The sequence below is a fragment of the Nomascus leucogenys genome, chromosome 1a (assembly GCF_006542625.1).
Source record: "Nomascus leucogenys isolate Asia chromosome 1a, Asia_NLE_v1, whole genome shotgun sequence".
Classification (NCBI taxonomy): Eukaryota; Metazoa; Chordata; class Mammalia; order Primates; family Hylobatidae; genus Nomascus; species Nomascus leucogenys.
The window spans coordinates 41,688,417-41,710,174 of NC_044381.1; the positions used below are offsets into that span (position 1 = coordinate 41,688,417).

A 21,758-nucleotide genomic window follows, 5' to 3' on the forward strand; every position below is an offset into this window, starting at 1 on the left:
TAGAGACGGGGTTTCACCGTGTTAGCCAGGATGGTCTCGACCTCCTGACCTCGTGATCCGCCTGCCTCGGCCTCCCAAAGTGCTGGGATTACAGGCTTGAGCCACCATGCCTGGCCAGCCTGGCACTTTCATACCACTCACATCTACACTGCTTTTTCTTCTTTCAATCTTCCAGCATTTATTATTTCTATTCCTGATGCAACCGTCTTTGCTGTTGCCTAAGAGCAGAACTGAGTCCCACATGGCATGCGGTGCAATGCCCATGAAGGGGGTTGAATAGAAAACATCCCCTAATCTGGGAATTTGGGCCACACCCTGAGCCTCTGACTCAGATGCCTTTGGGTATTATCATTGCTGAGCTGTCCGTTTTGCAGCACGGAACTTCCATTTGACCTGGATCATACCACTCCTGAGACTAGTAGAAACAAAGTAGAAAAAACTTGTTTGTATAAAGGCCTTTCTTGCTAGTTCAATCTGAATGCGTGGAGAATTTTTGATCATCAGTCTTTCAAAGCTTCCATTTGGCTGCAGTCCGTGCCAAGAAGTGAGTAACTATGATGGGAATTCACTGCTCTAGTTTACTTCTCACTCCCTTGTTCAGAGACTGAGGGTGAGCCAGGGAAAGTATTCTTTTCTGTGTCCTAAAAAAGAAATCATTCATTGCATTAAACTTCCACCCACCCCATTGCCTATTATGCTGCCACTTCATACATCTATGTCTTTGCAATGTTTCCAGTGACTGTCCACAACTTTCTATTCCTTTCCTACCTGAATTCCAAATCCCTGTTCAGCCACTACAATTTCTATGGAAACTCCTCTGCCTCTGTTTCCTATCTTCCTCCCTCTGTTCTCTCTTGCTTCTGTTCCTTACACATATTGTTAGCACCTAGCATTTCAATGATTTTTTTCGGATCTGCCTCACTACTGGACCATGCATTTAGTCCTGGTTGAATTGAGTATCTGGGATGTACAAAGTACTTAGGAAAAGGCTTTATAGGAGGATACAAAGGTTTAAAAAAAACTGTATTTGCCCTCCAAATAAACTGGCCATTTCATATGACATTTCAAAAGGCTACAAAAATTTGCATGGTTTTTCAATTATCCTAATATTCTAATACTTTTATTTTTTATAGACTTAAATCAATTGGTCACCTTAGAATTGGAAGGAAACAATCTCAGTGAAGCCAATGTCAATCCTTTAGCTTTCAAACCTTTGAAGAGCCTAGCCTACTTGCGTCTGGGAAAAAATAAATTTAGAATTATACCGCAGGGTCTTCCTGGTTCTATTGAGGTAACAATATTTTTTTTAGTGTTTTAAATGTATTATATTTGAAATATGGTATACTACAACAAAATATATTTTAAGACTATTGTGATGTAAATTAAACTCTAGTTTCATGCTGTATACATAATTTCCTATAAATTAAGCATTGTTTTTTCTTCAAGCAATACAAAATTCTGAATCGAAATTATAATTACTAGTAGAGACACCTGATAAAGTGAAAAATGGTATTTCTGATAGCTGCTGGGGGAAATAGGAGAAAGGAATTGAGAATTTAAATGAAACCACAACTTCCATGAGGTACTCTGACTCTCAAGACAGTGTAAACTGTCCCAATCCAGAATGTGAGGCTTATCACAGAAGCTCAAACAGGTATTAACCATAACAGAGTGTCCACTCACAAATTCCAGGCAAAACCACAGACACTCTGACCTAACAGTAACTTGCATGGATACAAGTGTTGTACAAAAAAGGTCTCTGACTGTTACAGCAACTCTGTAGCTTACAAGTTTTGACCCAATTCCTACCAAAACTGTCCTGTGACTAACTCCAGGCCCCAAACGCCAGCCTTGCTTCATTATCCTCTAGAGATGCCCCACAGGTCCCCAGATGTGTGGTCTCCTTGCTGCAGGATGTGCTCCTGGGGGTCTTTGGCTGATGAATGTCAACACCTCTCATTTCCTGCATTAAAAACACTGAGGTGGACCGTGCAGTGGCTCACGCCAGTAATCCCAGTACTCTGGGAGGCTGAGGCAGGAAGATGGCTTGAGGCCAGGAGTTTGAGAGTAGCCTGGGCAACATAGTGAGACCCTGTCTCTAAAAAATGTATTAAAAAAAAATTAGCCAGGCGTGATGGTGCACACCTGTAGTCGTAGCTGCTCAGGAGGCTGAGGTGGAGGATCACTTGAGCCCAGGAGTTTGAGGCTGCAGTAAGCTAGGATCATACCACTACACTCCAGCCTGGGCAACACAGAGAGACTCTGTCTCTACAAACCACACCCCACCCTGCCTGCCAAAAAGAACACTGAGGTCCAGAGAGTCTATACATACTGGCAGACCCTGTGGGAACCCAGGTTTCCTCACTAAGCTCCGTTTCTCCTATACCACATGATCATCCAGCCAGAAGTCGGGATGGAGCATCCTCCGGCTGCAGCCCCAGCAAGCCAGAAAAGAGGGTCATCAATTGTGACCTTATGTGGCTGTCATGGCTACCACCCTTCCTCTTCTTCCTATTTCCAGATTAAGCGACGGAGTTATGTAACACTGACATTTATCAGTACCTGGCTTTCCATCAGAATCTCCTGGGTTCTTAAGAAATACAGACTCTTGGACCTATCCCAGACATGCTAAGTCAGATTCTTTGTGGGGCAGGGCCAGAAATTAATAATTAAAAATTTAAAATTTAAATAGATAATGCATACACATGTTAAAACACATACATACACAATGAGGATAATACAAAAAAGCAATGTGCCCCACTCCGAGCCTGAGCTTCCCATACTGGCATCTCTCTCTCTCTCCAAAGGGATCCACTCCTACCAGTCTGGAAAGCACTGGGCATACAAGCGCGCAAATGCATGGCACACACTACAAATCCTTCTAAAGCCACTGCTGTACACCTGCCTCACTTAGCCATGCAGCCTCAAGGCTGTCTCATGTCATTCTTTCCTACAGCTGCAGAGTTTTCAACATATGGACAGGTGTGCCAGGATTTATTTAACTAGTCTCTTACTGATCTAGCTCACCTCCTAAATACATATGCAGGTAAAAGCAAAAAGTTGAAAATTGCTTTATTAATTTCTAACAAATACCAAAATTAACAAAGAGGGAAATTCTCACAGGTGGAATAGAAGGTGACACTAAAGATATATGCCAGTTTTACCTCTGAATTCTAACAAGAGAACAAGGAGAATTTTTATAATGCAGATCCTTTAGTGAAAAACTCCCTCTAATGCCAACTAAACTTAACTTGAAGGCAGCTAGCTATTAAAAACTTATTAACAGTTCTAGAAAACTTCTCCTTGGTTGTAAATTAAGGCTCTTAATTAACTTTAATTAAATTAATTATAACAAAAGCAAATCTAAAAACATGAGCCTAAAATATTATAGACCACATGAAATAGTAGGAAACAGGCAGCCTGGCAGCTGGAGGCTCAGCTAGGACAAGCCCCTCTCAGCATTAGTCACGTAACCACGGGTGAGCCTCCCTGTCTCTCCAGGCCCAACTTAACTCCACTGGTAAGTAGTGATAATAATTTCTGTCTACTTTTCAGAGTTTTTAAGCCCAAATGAGATAATTTATGTGAATAAGTATTATACAGTAGACAGCCTTGTATAATTATTATGGTATGCCATTTCTTGCAACATATTATGGCTAATACATTTTAAATAAAATTCACTTGATTCCATAACCATGACAGTGTGTTTTATTTTACTAATTAGTTATAAAATTTGACAACTTTCCTGTAATTCCAGCACTTTGGGAGGCCGAGGCGGGTAGATCACTTGAGCTTAGGAGTTCGAGACCAGCCTGAGCAACATGGTGAGACCCTGTCTCTACAAAAAATACAAAAATTAGCCAGGCTTGGTGGTGCATACCTGTAGTCTCAGTCACTTGTGGGACTGAGGTGGTAGGGTCACTTGAGCCTGGGAGGTCAAGGCTGCAGTGAGCCGTGTTTGTGCCACTGCACTCCATCCTGTGCGACAAAGTGAGACCCTGTCTCAAAAAAAAAAAAGACAACTTAAAAATATGAGCTTACTTGAAAGAGCAGTAAAAGACTCTTTAGATAATACTAATCATAATAGTCTATGTCACTATTTTAGTCTCCATGAAATTGAACATATCAACTAACACAAAGGAAAAATAATAGTCTTTTCTCTTAATTATAGGAATTATACCTAGAAAATAACCAAATTGAAGAAATAACTGAAATTTGTTTCAATCATACCAGAAAGATCAATGTCATTGTACTACGTTATAACAAAATTGAAGAAAATAGGATTGCTCCTTTAGCCTGGATAAATCAAGAGTAAGTACATGCTACAATTTAAATTTTATTGAACTATTTCTTCCTCTCGCTATTATTAAACAGAGTATGAAAACTGGGAATGGGTTAAGTGAGGGAGGTGACGATACTGAAGGGCTCGGAGACAGAATTGTTTCTTAGTGAACCCTTACCCTATCCCCAAAGTGGGCTACTTCATGCAGTTTCCAACCTGTGCATTGCATGACTGGTGTTAGGATTATTGTGGTAACTACTGTTGTTGTCACCATACTGCATACTGGACACCATATCATATGCCAAGTGCTGAGCTAGCAAGAACTGAGCCCCAGCTGTCTGACTTCGAGGTCTGCCCACTAGTGGTCAAATGCCACTTCTAGCTCTGTCTACTTCACAGGTTGTCAGGAGGTTTGAATGAGATAATCCCCTGCACACAGTGAGAAAGAAATCTGCCATACTCCTTCTCCTCATCATTAGGTGGAAGCACCAGGCTCCAGAGCCCAGGCCTGTTCTCCTACACTACACAGCCTTCTATTCTCCAAACTATTTCTTCACCTCAACTCTTACAAAATAGACTGAAGAATGCTTGGCCTAACAGTGGAGGCCAAAACTAGACTCTGTCTTCCTGGACAAGAATCAGCAGCCTCTGGCTGTAGCTCTCAGTGAAGGGGGAGGGAGTCAGAAGCAAGCCCTGCAGCAAATCCAGCAGACAACTGGGATCTGGGATTGCGTGTCCTGGAACTATGTGCCTAAGTAGCACAGCCTGGGACACGTGTCATTCAGAAGCAGGATGGAGAGGCCAACTGGGCTCAGCAGCATGTGGCACTGAGTCCACTGTGGGCAGAGGAGTCTTCATCAGGTGAAAAGAGGGTGTGGGGCAGAAGCCTCAGGGGACTCAGGTGGGGCTCCTAAAACAAGCCAGTGAGTTCACCACACTTCCCAGATCTTCTAGATGATTAACAGCATTTTCTAGATCCCTCAGGCTCACCTCAAGTCTCAGGTGTGCCAGGTCACCAAATCAAATGTGGAATGAAAATGTAGGGGAAGGGGAACCAAAACAAGCCAAACAAACCAAACTTCCTTGCTGGAACCAGAGACAACTTTACAGATAGGCATTTAGATGTATGCTGGGATTCATGGGATTTCATTTTGGATTCAACACATCAACCTTACAAATATTTTAGTCTTTGGGCCTCAGTATTGCCTCTAGGGATATGAGTTTTTCCCTCCTAGTCTTTGATGCTCCTCTTGCATGGACTCACATAGCTGGGAGGCAGTATGGCACACCGGTAAGGACATGCACCTTGGTGCAAGAGACTAGGGCTGGCTGTACCTGGAAAAGTTCCTATTTGGAATCATCACTACAAACTGGGTGCTTATAGGAAAATGGACCAGTATCAAGACTGGCTTTATCAAAATTTAGAGCTGATGATCACCATCCTGATGTCCCTACCCTGTGTACTTTTTTCTTTGCTGCAGAAATCTAGAATCCATTGATCTCTCCTACAACAAGCTCTATCACGTTCCCTCCTATCTACCCAAGTCCTTGCTGCACCTCGTACTCCTTGGGAACCAGATTGAACGGATCCCTGGCTATGTGTTTGGCCACATGGAACCAGGCCTGGAATACTTGTACCTGTCATTTAACAAACTTGCTGATGATGGCATGGACCGCGTCTCTTTCTATGGGGCATATCATTCCCTGAGAGAATTATTTCTGGATCACAATGACTTAAAATCTATACCACCTGGGATACAAGAAATGAAAGCACTACATTTTCTGAGGCTGAACAACAACAAGATACGGTAAATTTTGGCTTTTTCAAGTATCTGTTTAAATTTTGGTTGGCAAAATGTATGATAAAACAACTGTGACATGATATCTGGGATTTACGTTAAGGAAAAAAAAATGGTGCTAAGGGGCTGGATTAAACAAGATTGGCAAATGTTAGTAATTACTGAAAGTGGATGACAGGTATGTGAGGATTCATTACAAGTTTTTCCTACTTTTGCACGTTTATAAATTTCCATAGTTAAAACGTCTTTTGGCCACGTGCAGTGGCTCACGCCTGTAATTCCAGCACTTTGGGACGCCAAGGCGGGTAGATCACCTGAGTTCAAGAGTTCGAGGCCAGCCTGGACAACATGGTGAAACCTCATTTCTACTAAAAATACAAAAATTAGTAGGGCATGGTGGTGCGTGTCTGTAATGCCAGCTACTTGGGAGGCTGAGGTGGGAGAATTGTTTGAACCTGGGAGGCAGAGGTTGCAGTGAGCCAGGATTGTGCCACTGCACTCCAGCCTGGGTGACAGAGTGAGACTCCATCTCAAAAAAAAAACAACAACGAAAAATTAACGATTATTATATATAACACTTAGAATTTTAGAGACAGGTTCAAATGCGTCTTCAAAGCAATAGATTATGTTACTACTCCCACCTCCATGTGTAAAAAAATAAAACTAATCTATAGAGCATAAAACCTAAATATATGGTAAAATTAAAACTGCTTCTATCTAGATTTTTCTGAAGTCAGATTTCTGAATACATTTATTGAGACTCACTTTCTCTACTTTTGGGAATACATTTTTCTGCATGTGTTCAGCTTATATACTGAATCATCACTCCTGCCTAGATGGCATGTGTCTTGAGAATTAATCCAGAATATTTTGTTAGTAAGGTCTTTATCGTTGGCAGTGAGGGAGACAATAACCTTGTTGTTCTGTCCCTGAGAATTATGTCTGTTAGCCTTTCCCCTTCTCTAAAAGTCCAAATAAACTAAATGCCTACAAAAACAAAACAAAAACACAGAAAAGTTCGTGTTTTTAAAGGTACTGGAGGAAGAGATGGGGGTTTGGGAGGGCTTTGTAAAATTCAGTTTCAAAATTTGTTGGCAAAAATACTTCACAGGTTGTGCCATATGCTTCATACTGCATTGCATCAGAAGGCATCTAATGTTTGTCCCACCTTTTGTGATTCTAAAATTGATCAGTGGATTGAGGTGGTCACAGCCTGGTATCTCCTAAGACAAATTTACTCCTCCATCATTGAACCAATGGTTTCACTCACAGATGAATGTTGTTTGAATTCTTATTTCATCAGGGGTAACAAAATGATGAATTTCTATTTTTGCCATGCTTCTCATGCTTATTAGCTGGAATTCCTCTGTAAAAAATTTTTTGCTCATCAACTAGGGCTGCTTTGTCACTTTGAAAGGCAAGAAAAAAGCTCAGTTCTTTCCTTCAAACCACCAGTGGGAGTAAGAAGTTGGAGCCTAAATGTTTTTGCTTTATTTTGTTTTAGGGTTCTCTCTTTTTCTGGTGAATCAATATACACTTAGGCTTTCATGTAAGCAGTTATGTTTCAATCAATTGCAGTCATCTGGACAATGGTCGCCATTCAAACTGGCTCTTGTGTCTGCTTACTTGCTTTTGGGCACACATGGGCCTCAGGCTTACTTTCTGCATTCCCTACTGAAGACCTTCCTCCAAAGAGCCTGGCCTCTTTCTTTGGGGCATAGTATTGAGAAGCCCCAAGTGGGAACCAGACGTGGTCCTTTCAATTGTGTTGCTATTGTTTTGGGGCCTTTCAGTGGACTGCCAGGAAATTCCGTATTTTGAAAAGAAAGTAAGTTCAGACTGACATTCCCAAATCAAATTTAACATAATTGAATATTAATTTCTTTTATTAAAACTTGTTTCTCTTACACTGAAAATCTAGGTTCCCAACAATATTAACTTGGATGATCTTACAATATGTAAACAATTATTTCAAAAATGACATTATTACTGCTAATAATAAAAGCTTTAAGTTTATTATTTTTTAGTAGCTCTATTTGTCTTTAGAATAAGTTCCACTAAAGATGTACAGCTGAAATACAGTGGTTTCCTCTGTAATATGTCAACAACTTAATATTCAGACATGTTATTTAGTTTATTTTTGGTTTTTAGAAATTGCTTTTTTCTTTTTGAATTAATATTATTTTTGACTGTATTAAATATTTATAATTCCAAAGTCAAAACTGTATAAGAAGTTGAATTAAGAGAAGTCTTACTTCTATGATTGTCTTTTATACACTATATGATCCTTCCCATAGGTTAAATTTTTAAATTTCTAGTTTATCCTTCCAGTATTTATTTTTGCAAACAAAAGCCTACATACATATACATATTTCCTCATCCTCATCCATAATTATTATACAAGTTATTACACAAAAGGGCAGTTTTCTCTCTATATATGTCTTAGTCCAATTCTGATGCTATAAAATCATGCCAAAGGCTGGGTAATTTAAAAAGAGAAAAGGTTTATTTGGCTCATGGTTCTTCAGGCTGTGCAAGTAGCACGACACTGGCATCTGCATCTGGTGAGGGCCTTCAGGCTGCTTCCACTCATGGTGGAAGGGGAGATGGAGTGTGTAGAGATTACATGGCAAGAGAGGAGGCAAAAAAGAATGGGGAGGTGCCAGACTTTTTTTTTTTTTTTTTTTTAACAACCAGCTCTTATGGGAATTAATAGAAGAAGAACTTACTCACTCCCCTGATCCTAGAGAGGATATTAATCTATTCATGAGTGACCTGCCCCCATGACCCAAACACCTCCCATTAAGCACCACCTCCAACACTGGGGATCAAATTTCAACATGAGATTTGGATGGGTCAAAAAAACCAAACCTTATGGGGTATTTGTATTTTTTTTACCCTTTGCTTTTTTTCTTTTTTCTTTTCTTTTTTTTTTTTTTGAGACAGAGTTTTGCTCTTGTCGCCCAGGCAGGAGTGCAATGGCGTGATCTCAGCTCACTGCAACCTCCACCTCCCAAGTTCAAGCGATTCTCTTGCCTCAGTCTCCCAAGTAGCTGGGAGTATAAGGATATGCCACCATGCCCAGCTAATTTTTTATTTTCAGTAGAGATGGGGTTTCTCCATGTTGGTCAGGCTGGTCTTGAACTCTTGACCTCAGGTGATCCACTTGGCCTCCCAAAGTGCTGGGATGACAGGTGTGAGCCACCATGCCCAGCCTACCCTTTACTTTTTAAAAGTATCAGTATATCACTCCCCATCAGTATGTAGAGAATTTCTTCATTCCTTTTCACAACTGAATATTATGCGGATATACTATATTTTATTCAATCGCTTCCATATTGATAGACATGTGTTTCCACTCTTACTACTAAACATAATGCCACAAAAGATAAGTTTGTATAAATGTCATTTTGTTTTTTTCCAGTTTAACTTTGGGATAAAATCCTAGGAGTGGGAATGCAGAGTGCAAAGGGTAAAGTGCATATGTAATTTTGCTAGATATCACCAAATTCCTCTCTAGAGAGGGTGCACCATTTTGCATTCCCTTCAGAGGTATTTAATGGGTCCAGGCTCACTATTAGAATATGTTAATGAGCTTTTGGGTTTTTTTTTTTTTTTTTTTGCAAACCTTATAAATAAAAAGTGGTATGCCAGTAAAGTTTCAATTTACATTTTTCTTATGAATGAAATTGAGCATTTTCCATTTTCCTCCTAGATTCTTAGGAAGCCTTTGTATCTGCGATATAAGTTACCTTCTCCTTCTTTGTCATGTTGTTTAACTTTGCACTTTCTTTTTAAAACTGGCAGTAAATTTTAAATCTTTTCATTCAGTGCTTCTGGTTTTCAAATCACATATAGGAAGAATCTCCCGAGTCAGGGGGTGTGACCACAGTCTGTTCTGGTGCTTCTATGGCTTCATCTTTCACATTTGGATCTTTGACATAGTTGGAATTTATTCTGGTCTATAATATAAGGATCCAACTTTATTTTAAGAGCAAAATTTTTTTAACAAATGTTAAACTTAACTCCTAAATGAAGGCAGATTATTACTTGGACCATGCATGACTTGCATGTCTATTTTTCCTTAGGAACATTCTTCCAGAAGAAATTTGCAATGCTGAAGAGGATGATGACTCAAATCTGGAACATCTTCATCTTGAAAACAATTATATTAAAATTAGAGAAATACCATCTTACACATTTTCATGCATAAGATCATATTCAAGTATTGTTCTTAAACCACAAAACATCAAGTAATTCCAAGTTTTCCTTTGCTGTTTATAAACTTTATTCATGTATTTGTAGTAGCTGCATTTGTCATTAATAAGAGAGACATAATCCTCCTGTTACACTCAGTATCATTATATGCTAGTCCACCTGATTCACTAATACACAGATGAACAACCAAAATATACCTAAAAGGTGTAGTCTCTAGGAGTTTTATTAATAGTAAAGGTAAAATCTCTCAGTTTCCCACCTCTAGAAAGAGGCCATCTCACTAGAATAGGATATTACACACACTGAGTTAGACCAGAAGAGTCTGGAACAAAATAAACACAGCCTTTATAATCAACTTGAGTACTGGTGTTAGCTGAGAACTCTGTAAGTCCCTTTAAAAATTATGTATCTTTTGGTTCAAGATTAAGAAGCATAATGACAACAAAAAAAGCAGGCAGAATTTATGAATAAATGTTATTATTCTGTTAAAACAATAATTTGTTAATTTCTTGTAAGGCCCTGTGCTATAATTACTGGTATAAATATAACTGAGTATTGGGGTAGCTTTCATTTCTTCCATTAATTACATGGTAAAATTAAAACACTACTGTAATGTTAATTTCCTGGTTTTGAAAATCATATTATGGTTATGTACATTGTTAACATTAAGGAAAGCTGGCAGAAGGGTGTGCATAAGTTCTATTATATTTTTGAAACTTTTCTATAATTCTAAAATTATTTTTTAAAGTTAAACAGCATATTAAGATTACCCTCACTATTCTTCACTCAAGATTAAAACATTTTTTTGAAAAGCAGTAGAGTTTGCTTAAAATACAAATTAATTATTCTTGACTATAACCTTGTAAAGGTAAATCTAATGTATAAATTTTTGAAAAATTTTGCACCACTGGTCACAGCATCTATCTCCTTTGCCTTAATTTACTGAAATATATCACTTTATTCAGTTCAATTGAAATAAAGCTATGTCTTTACTATGTATTGGCCCTACCAAAACCATATATTAAAATTTTTTAACATAATGATCTTTTATCTTTGTATTGCTAAAGTAATTTATAAGACACATATAGAAACTATGCTGACTTCTTTTGTTATTCTCAGTTTTATGTCTTGGCTAGGAACTTAAGTGCCAGTGTTGGCCTCATTGCATAGGTTTCTCTAATTTTTTAAGCTTTAGTTATTTAATCATTTAATAGTTCTTCCACCACTCTAGGAACCTTCCATCCCCATTTCACAAAGCTATTATAAGAACCAGAAAAGAATGTAAAGCATTTTGGAAAGTATGGTATGGATGATGAATGCAGTTATTATCTCATATAAAACTGAGAGGAACCAGCATAGCCAACCACGATTGACAATTTCATGGGTGACTTTCAGTTTCATAAGTGTGAAAAGTTTGACTTATTCCATGGTTTTTTTTTTTTTTACTTTTTAGTAATTTGTTTATTTTCTACAGATTTTATGAAAGACAACATTCATAACATTAATGGTTAAAACATTCCTTTATTTCCTTCCTTCCTTCTTTTTTTCTTGGCTGAACCAATCTTGAGAGACAAGTTTTTTTTTTTCTGCCTTTTTTTTTTAAAATTTTATTATTATTATACTTTAAGTTTTAGGATACATGTGCACAATGTGCAGGTTTGTTACATATGTATCCATGTGCCATATTGGTGTGTTGCACCCATTAACTCGTCATTTAGCATTAGGTATATCTCCTAATGCTATCCCTCCCCCCTCCCCCCACCCCACAACAGTCCCCAGAGTGTGATGTTCCCCTTCCTGTGTCCATGAGTTCTCCATTGTTCAATTCCCACCTATGAGTGAGAACATGTGGTGTTTGGTTTTTTGTCCTTGCAATAGTTTACTGAGAATGATGGTTTCCAGTTTCATCCATGTCCCTACAAAGGACATGAACTCATCCTTTTTTATGGCTGCATAGTATTCCGTGGTGTATATGTGCCACATTTTCTTAATCCAGTCTATCATTGTTGGACATTTGGGTTGGTTCCAAGTCTTTGCTATTGTGAATAGTGCTGCAATAAACATACGTGTGCATATGTCTTCATAGCAGCATGATTTATAATCCTTTGGGTATATACCCAGTAATGGAATGGCTGGGTCAAACGGTATTTCTAGTTCTAGATCCCTGAGGAATCACCACACTGACTTCCACAATGGTTGAACTAGTTTACAGTCCCACCAACAGTGTAAAAGTGTTCCTATTTCTCCACATCCTCTCCAGCACCTGTTGTTTCCTGACTTTTTAATGATGGTCATTCTAACTGGTGTGAGATGGTATCTCACTGTGGTTTTGATTTGCATTTCTCTGATGGCCAGTGATGATGAGCATCTTTTCATGTGTTTTTTGGCTGCATAAATGTCTTCTTTTGAGAAGTATCTATTCATATCCTTCACCCACTTTTTGATGGGGTTGTTTTTTTTTCTTGTAAATTTGTTTGAGTTCATTGTAGATTCTGGATATTAGCCCTTTGTCAGATGAGTAGGTTGCAAAAATTTTCTCCCATTTTGTAGGTTGCCTGTTCACGCTGATGGCAGTTTCTTTTGCTGTGCAGAAGCTCTTTAGTTTAATTAATTAGATCCCATTTGTCAATTTTGGCTTTTGTTGCCATTGCTTTTGGTGTTTTAGACATGAAGTCCTTGCCCATGCCTATGTCCTCAATGGTATTGCCTAGGTTTTCTTCTAGGGTTTTTATGGTTTTAGGTCTAACATATAAGTCTTTAATCCATCTTGAATTAGTTTTTGTATAAGGTGTAAGGAAGGGATCCAGTTTCAGCTTTCTACATATGGCTAGCCAGTTTTCCCAGCACCATTTATTAAATAGGGAATCGTTTCCTCATTTCTTGTTTTTGTCAGGTTTGTCAAAGATCAGATGGTTGTAGATATGCGGCATTATTTCTGAGGGCTCTGTTCTGTTCCATTGATCTATATCTCTGTTTTGGTACCAGTACCATGCTGTTTTGGTTACTGTAGCCTTGTAGTATAGTTTGAAGTCAGGTAGCATGATGCCTCCAGCTTTGTTCTTTTGGCTTAGGATTGACTTGATACAAAATCAATGTGCAAAAATCACAAGCATTCTTATACACCAATAACAGACAAACAGAGAGCCAAATCATGAGTGAACTCCCATTCACAACTGCTTCAAAGAGAATAAAATACCTAGGAATCCAACTTACAAGGGATGTGAAGGACCTCTTCAAGGAGAACTATAAACCACTGCTCAATGAAATAAAAGAGGATACAAACAAATGGAAGAACATTCCATGCTCATGGGTAGGAAGAATGAATATCGTGAAAATGGCCACACCGCCCAAGGTAATTTATAGATTCAATGCCATCCTCATCAAGTTACCAATGACTTTCTTCACAGAATTGGAAAAAACTACTTTAAAGTTCATACGGAACCAAAAAAGAGCCCGCATCGCCAAGTCAATCCTAAGCCAAAAGAACAAAGCTGGAGGCATCACGCTACCTGACTTTTTTTTTTTTTTTTTTTTTAAGACAGAGTGTCGCTCTGTCGCCAGGCTGGAGTGCAGTGGTGCAATCTCGGCTCACTGCAACCTCTGCCTCCTGGGTTCAAGCAATTCTCCTGCTTCAGCCTCCTGAGTAGCTGAGACTATAGGCATGCACCACCACGCCCGGCTAATTTTTGTATTTTTAGTAGAGACGGGGTTTTACCATGTTGGCCAGGATGGCCTCGATCTCTTGACCTTGTGGTAAGACCGCCTTGGCCTCCCAAAGTGCTGGGATTATAGGCATGAGTCACTGCACCAGGCCAGACTTATTCCATAATGTTACTTCTAAGCCTACTTTCTTCATAGACAGGATTCAGAGATTATAACATGAACAACAATAATAATATGAAGGTGACTGTTAGACTCAAAGGTCAGTGACTTAAAGAAGGTTGTTAGGAAGAAAAACAGAATTTTATGGAACAAAAGTTGAGCTTCGTAATCAGTTTAGGAATGAAAGAACATTACTAATTTTAAATTGGCCAAGTTGAATTTAAGAGACAGGTAAAAACAAGAAGATAAGGTTACACATCCATTTAACAAGAACCCTTGTGCAATACTTCTTGATGTATGACTATAAACGCATTGACATAAATAGTTTAAGGCAATCTAAGCTGTAAACAAAATTAGTATTAAAGGGGGCTCAAACTGAATAAGGTGAATCAGCAGAACTAGCATCTTGGGATGACACAGAGTCAGATACTGAACCATTCATTTATTCATTTCTTACTCTGACTTTATTCAGCTGTGTTTCAGATGCTGTTCTAGAGACAGTGACAAACAGATCAGATGCGGCCTTTCCTCTCTGGTAGAGGCAATAAGCAGGAAATCAAGCAGACAATTAAGTAAGCAGGCAAGTGCTGTGCAGTCAGAAAAATGGGTGACAATGCGATGAGCACACTGGGGCCTGAGGGCCGCCAGGAGACTACAGCCACCCTCAACGGCCTGGAGTAACAGCAGATTCAGACCCGTGCCTGTGGAGCAGACACACTGTGGGCTTGCTGTGCATGTCTCTTCTCAACTCTGCTCTGGCAGCAGAATCCCAAAGAAAAATGAAAATCAGAATGACCGATTGAAGCTTTTTTCTTAAGTGGAAGTTGTACTTACTTCTACTGATTTTATAATTTTAAAAATATGGCTAGCATGGAACTTGTTCAGCCCTGAAATTTCATGATGTTCTGGATGGGAAGTTTTAATTCCATAAAAAAGTGATAAATGTCCTTATAGCAAATACTCTTCACAATATAATGTACTAAAAAACAGATGTTCTGTTTGGCTTCAAAAATTACACTATAATTACTAACACACATATACACTAAAGAAGTCCTGGTCTAGCCATGGTCTAAAAATATTAATGGTGTGTCTTGTTTTTGCATATATATATAAGGAACAGCATAATTTTGAGATTTGGCTTATTATCAATAAGAATATTATAAGCAGCACTAAAGAAATTATTTAGTGAAAGACATACAGAACCTGGTATAAGGATATAACTACACCAGGAACCAAGAGACTTGGGAGCCCATCTTGTTCTCCAATAATTATGCAGTCATTTTACTTCTTTGGGATTCATTTGATTCAATTATAAAATAACATGTTTGGGACAGATCAGTGGTTTTCAGACAGGGTTCATCAGGGGTTTCATGTCACTGATAAGGAAGTGAACAGACCTCTCTCTTCAAACAAAGCAGCTTTGCTCTCATCAGAAAGTGTTGACTCCCATCCCCCTTTTCTTCTTACAATCAACAAACTAGGTACTATCTAAACGGCACACTAGGTTTTAAAATCCATCAAGAACATGCAGCCTTCTCTTCCCTTTCTCCAGCTCCACCTACATTCCTGGAGCATCTAGGCTGAAGAGGCTTGGCCTTAGGAAGAGGCTGCCTGTTTTTCCTTCTGAGCACCAGTGCAGTGGGGTGAGATTAGCCCTGAGCAGACTGCTGGGCCCCTGACTGCCTTAAATGGCTAGTCAACAAGCTTCTGTAGGAACGAGCACAGTGCTGCAAGCTCACCAACCTCCCTGCAGGGCAGGTGATGACGCTGGGGCTCAGCGAGGGCAGGTGGCACATGAGAACAACAGGGAATATGTGGCTGAGTCTGGACTTCCCCTGCATCTTCTGACTCTGAGGCTGGTGCTCCTCCTGCTGAACCAAGCTGTCTCTCCCTTAGAATTTGGATAGAAAGTCTAGGGGACCCAAGAGTGGCAGGCTGCCTAATAAAAGGTCCGAACCTGGGTGGCTGATGCTCAACCGGAGGGTATAGGGCATGTGGTATGGCAGGTGTTGCCAACGAGGGGAGGAAGATACTCAAAACCACCTCTCCTTCAAATGGCATCATCAAATGGCTCCACGTACATCTCCTTAGAAGCCATTCTCATTAAGTCAAAGTTAATTACTCCTTAAGATGACTGCTTTCATTAAAACAAAAAAAAAAAACTACCCACAGTGTTGTACAGTTGAAATATGCACAGTGTCCTCTAGTTGTCATGGACACCTCCAGCGGTCATCAAGATGATTATTCCCACTCACACATAATTATTCCAGTAACTGTTTAATAATATGTAGTATAAATCTTTAAATTGACTTGGAAATGTTAACAAATTATGACAATGTTTGTTTTAAGATTATTTTAGACTCAGCGTAAGTATATGAAAATTCAATCCACAAATTACAGGTACATAGCTAAAAGATAAAACCCCAAATTTTTGGCAGCATATTTGTGTTAAGCATAGTGCTTCAGGCAAAAACGGTTTCTCTAATTTGACTAATTTAGGTGGGGAGTAACAAAAGATGACTATGATATAATACAGGATATAATTAACACTAAACTATACAACACATACACGTAGTTCAGAGGAGAAAGATCAATGGACCTTGAAACAGGAATGTGAATCAGTGAGGGAAGCAGATGGAGGGACTCACGTCTGGGCTCATTGGTCAGGAGTCTAGCCTCACTATGGCAGGAAAGGAGAGGCAAGACAAGGGCTCCTCAGGCCAGGAATTAGTCCAGATTCAAGGCGATGAGAAATGCAGCATACCACTGAAAAATGCTGAAGCAAGAAGTGTTCCATGAAAGCAGTAGTTTAAGAAAGAAAAAAGGATTACTCACTGCAAAAATCTAGAAAGAGAGAGCCTTCACAGCACAGATACGAGAGACACCAAAAGGAATTCAGTGAATAGTTATCTTGTCAGATAAGGGGCACACAGAAAAGAAGGGACTAAAGAAGAAACTGCTCTGATTCTCAATGCTGCTGAGGAGTTGAGAGCCAGGGGCCATCTGTGAGAGAATGCTGAACTTGGAGTGTCACCATGGGGGTCAGGCAAGACAAGAAGAGGACAGTAAAGACAGGAAGGTATGGGGTCAAAGCTGAATGCACAGGCAAGGACATATACCTGAAGGGGCCTAAAAGAGAAGGGCAGTTGGGCCAATCTCTGATGGGCACCGGCCCTCAACTTCAAGGGAGGGACACAGAAGCCAAGTTCACTGCAGTCTCCATCTGACTTGAGCCTTTCACCTTACAGAGCCAGCTTCCAAGCACAGGATGAACTGCACTTAAAAGCCTAGCTCCTCAAGACCCCCAGCCCCACAAAACCCCCACTATTCAGTGCCTGTGCCGCTGCCCAGGACAGATCTGGTATTATTAGGTAGGTCTGTAGTGATTATCTCTCCAGTGTTATTAGTTAGGTCCTATATAATGATTATCTGGAATTATTAGTTAGGTATTGATTACTTTTTTGTGTATATGGGTGTTGTACAGTAGCTGGGTTGAGGGGTATAACTCGTTTCTCCAAAAAGACTGTAAAATTTAACAGAACAGAGACAACTCATTTCTTAAACCCCTGAATTTTGTGCAAAGTAGGTACTAAAATGGCTCTTGAATAAAGAGTTCTATCTCCTTTATCTCCCAGTCAAAACTGGTTCAGCTTAGGAGTTATATTACCCAAAGAGTTGATATTATCCAAAGTTGACATTACTTCTAAATAGAAAAGAAAGGAACCTGCAAAATTTAAGGATTTTCACAGAAAAACTTAGAAACTGAGCAGAAAAAGATTTATACAGGGTTACAAAAGTAAAAGGGAATCATTTATGTTATTAACATTTCTGACAAGGACCTCAGAAAGCTAAGTATATTTTTTAAACAATTAAGTTATGCTTTGACAACTGGTAATACTTAGTAATCAATCTGATTGCTCTGCATAATAGCAACACTGACTATGCCTTCCAAAGCCATCATTTAAACATACCATAAATTACTATGTTCCTAAGATGCTGACTTAAAAGAATGAAATACTCAAATTCTGCTGTTGAAGTGAAACTTCAAAGGGCGGAGTAAAACCCTTTATGATATTGATTCCACCTCTTTCCCTTATTTAGAAAAAGGATAGAAAATGTCCTCATGGCAGAAACATTTACAGACTGACAGATGACTGAACTATTTATCTATCCATGGTTGAACGTAAATTCAGATCCTTGATAGACTTAAAATTCAAAAATATTAAAAGTGCCCACGAAAAGAAGTTTCTGCCCAGCTCTAACTTAACACCAAATGACCATTACGGGCCTTAAGCCCCCAAAGTCTGTGAAACATGGAGATTCATCTCTTGTAGTTAAAAAAACAATAATGAGTATCTTGGCTCTGAACTAGAATCAGTACTAGCCATGGACCTGGCCAAGTTACTTACAGTTCTAGTTTCTTCGGGCACAAAAACATCTGCCTCCCAGGGCTGATGGGAAGACTAAACAAGTTGATATCCTGTGGAGGTGCTGGGCACAGAGTAGACATAATAAAGGTGAGTGTCAATGTTTCCAGGGACAGACTACAGGAAACTGGTGAGCAGGAAGTTACTTAACTTGCTCAAGGCTTCCAGGCCTCTGAGTATGGTGAATATTAATTATTTAAAATAACTGATTTCTTAGATTGGTATGAAATATAGTGGAAAAAGGAGTGGGTCTAGTACACTAAGACAGGGCTCTGCACACATGCTCTGTAAAGGGCCAGCAGTAAACCCCTTGGACTCTGTGGGCCAGTGGGGGTCCAGCGGGGACCCTGCAGCCTTGGCAACAGCGTGGCTTTCCTGAGGAGTAGGTGGGAAATTAACAACAAAATCTGAGTTTGACTGCTTTTCTACTGTGTTACTATATGATCACATCCATGGCACGGAACAGAGTGAACCACGGTATACACAAACATCTGAGCAGGATCTCCAGGTTGAGGGAGCGGGTGAGGAAACTGGAACTCAAAGAGTGTAAATGACATGTCATCATAAGATTTAAAAAAAAAAAATCCTGACCATAGGAAAGCAAATTAAGTTTGATCTGTGTGATTCACTGTGATTACTTATAATACCTAAAAAGGGGGAAAATTGTATTTAAAACAGTCAGCCAAACTAGAGAAGTATCTGATCAATGAGCCTGTCCTATAAATGAATTCTTCCCTTAGAAATAACCCTGAATGAGTCACCAACGGTATAGCAAGACAGTCTGCACTGGCAAACCCAGGCCTTTCCATCTGTAGCCCACGTAGCAAACTTTGGGCAGAGGCTTCCCTAGCAAGTTTGTTCCTGTCCTATTCATTTCTGGCCCTATGACCATCAGCTCAATTGAAACTAGTCCAACAGAATCAGAGGCATTTGTAAAAGGTTTTCAGAGGAAAATCTACTGCAAACTGTGTAATCCTGAATTAGTCCATGTTTGATTCTACATGTCTTAAATAAGGCTTCAGCTTATGACATGTCTTTTATTACAAGGTGAACATGAGCATTTGAGACTGTAAGCCCGGTTGGAATTCAGTCTGTCACATACTGTTATTTGCAAAGGAATAAATGTTCTAAACTCAGTAAGTAAATTTTTAGTGGTGATACAACTAAATCATAAAGGCATGACCATTTCTTCTGTGAAGTTATGTTCCCTTTTCTATATGAAAATGGATAAAATCAAAACTTAGTCTAGCATATTTTTTCCTTTGTATAAAATGTGAAGAATGTGACTCCACGCAAGGGAAAGCAGGACTGTATTAAAAATAACATGTGATTACACTAAATACGTATTAGTTTGGAAAAGAAAAGGAATACATCATGTTATTAAAATGTCCTGGTGTGTTTCTAAGTAACAGAATCTCTGTGGTCAAATAAACTTACATTAAACTATCAACTGATATAAGCAAATCTTTTTATAAGTTGTAATCTGCTGAAGGTTCATTGTTTTGCCTAAACTGGGAATTACATTCACAAATATCAAATTTATATGTGAATCACTTGGAAAGTGAATTTAACTAGTATTGTGACACTCAGAATAAAGAATACATTATAAACTGTAAATCTATTCTAGGGCAGCAGTTCTTAACCCTTTGAAAATATGGTGAAAGCTATAATGGATCCTCTATGCGGAAAAATACATATATAAAAACACTTGGCATGTATCAAAAGACTCATAAAGTCTTTCCACAAATTCTCTAAGTATTCATATACCCAAGTTAAGAATCCCTGTTAACTTAAAATAAATTTGGCAGTAAATATTTCACTAGAGTGAAGGATAAATCAAAGAGTTAAAGTTAATTTAAGGCAAACTGCCTTATCTGCTCTAATTATTTAGCATTTATTCCCCCTTTATGTGGTAATATTTTCAAGGCCGCAGAAAAGTTTAAGTTCACAATGAGCATCTACATACCCTTCACTTATATTCACCAATGAATAATACAGATGCTCCCTGACTTATGATGGGTTACATTCTGATAAACCCACCATAAGTTGAAAATATCATAGGTCAAAACGCATTTAATACACCTAAACTTTATCTAATGTCATAGCTCGGCCTAAGCTATATACGTGTGCTCAGAATACTATATTATTCTTCAGTTGGCAAAATCATCTAACACAAAGCCGATTTTATAATAAAGCGCTGACTAGCTCAAGTAATTTACTGAATGCTGTACTGAAAGTGAAAAACATAATGGTTGTATGGGTACTCAAAGTACAGTTTCTTGCTATCGAGCAAACTTTCACTTAATGGTTTTATATGTTTATTTATTTTTTGAGATAGGGTCTGGCTTTGTCACCCAGGCTGGAGTGCAGTGGTATGATTGCTAAAGCTTCGACCTCCCAGCCTCAAAGGATTCTCCCACCTCAGCCTCCCCAGTAGCTGGGACTATAGGTGTGTGCCACCATATATAGGTGTGTGCCACCATGTCTGGTCTATTTTATTTTTTGTAGAGACAGGATCTCACTGTGTTGCCGACGCTGACTTAATTGTTTTAGCTTCCCTTGATTATCTTTCCTTAAATCAGTTATTATATTGGAGGCTTCACTGTGGTGATTTTCTGTTATTCCTTCTGCATTCATTAGTTGACATTCTTCTGTAAGGAAAAACTCTGATCCTTTTAACCCTCTTTTCTCTGTTATTATAAAAAGGATTTAGTATCATATGTGTTATAATCCACTGTTTTTATTCTTTTTGAGATGCTCAAACTGTCCCTTCGTGGTGGCCTCTGTGTTCCTTTTCTGAGTCCTTGGTAAACTCTGCAAACTTTCACATTTCTTGGTATAAGAAAACTTTTTCAGACACCTTTACTTCTCTGGCCCAGACCTGTTATGGGCCATTTCTCCAAGGAGTCCTGGTTCCCTTAGTGGGAAACAGTATTTAGAAACACAGATCTGGAAATCAGATGTGCTCACTGCTCTCGGGTCTGCTCAGTGGAAAGAGGTAAGAAATTTATTTAAAACAAAACCATTACTTGCACAGATTCCTCAAAGCGAACTGACTTCAGACATTCATTAAAAATATTTGACACAGCTAGGTGCGGTGGCACACGCCTGTAATCCTAGCACTTTGGGAGGCCGAGGCGAGCAGATCACCTGAGGTCAGGAGCTCGAGACCAGCCCGGCCAACACGGCAAAACCCCGTCTCTACTAAAA

The 21,758-nt window shown here is 39.1% G+C and overlaps 2 protein-coding genes across 2 annotated transcripts in view; one reads left to right on the forward strand and one right to left on the reverse strand.

Moving 5' to 3' along the window:
* ECM2 (extracellular matrix protein 2) overlaps window positions 1–11,342 on the forward strand; it is a 41,707-nt gene extending 30,365 nt beyond the window's left edge. Inside the window, exons 7-10 of the mRNA XM_003260488.2 lie at window positions 1,134–1,291; window positions 4,172–4,311; window positions 5,764–6,090; window positions 10,170–11,342. Of these exons, the coding sequence (XP_003260536.1) occupies window positions 1,134–1,291; window positions 4,172–4,311; window positions 5,764–6,090; window positions 10,170–10,338 (794 nt within the window). The 3' untranslated portion in view covers window positions 10,339–11,342. The remainder of the gene's footprint in view (window positions 1–1,133; window positions 1,292–4,171; window positions 4,312–5,763; window positions 6,091–10,169) is intronic.
* Window positions 1–21,758, reverse strand: part of CENPP (centromere protein P) — a 295,669-nt gene that overhangs the window by 105,881 nt on the left and 168,030 nt on the right. The gene's annotated exons all lie outside the window — the stretch shown is intronic.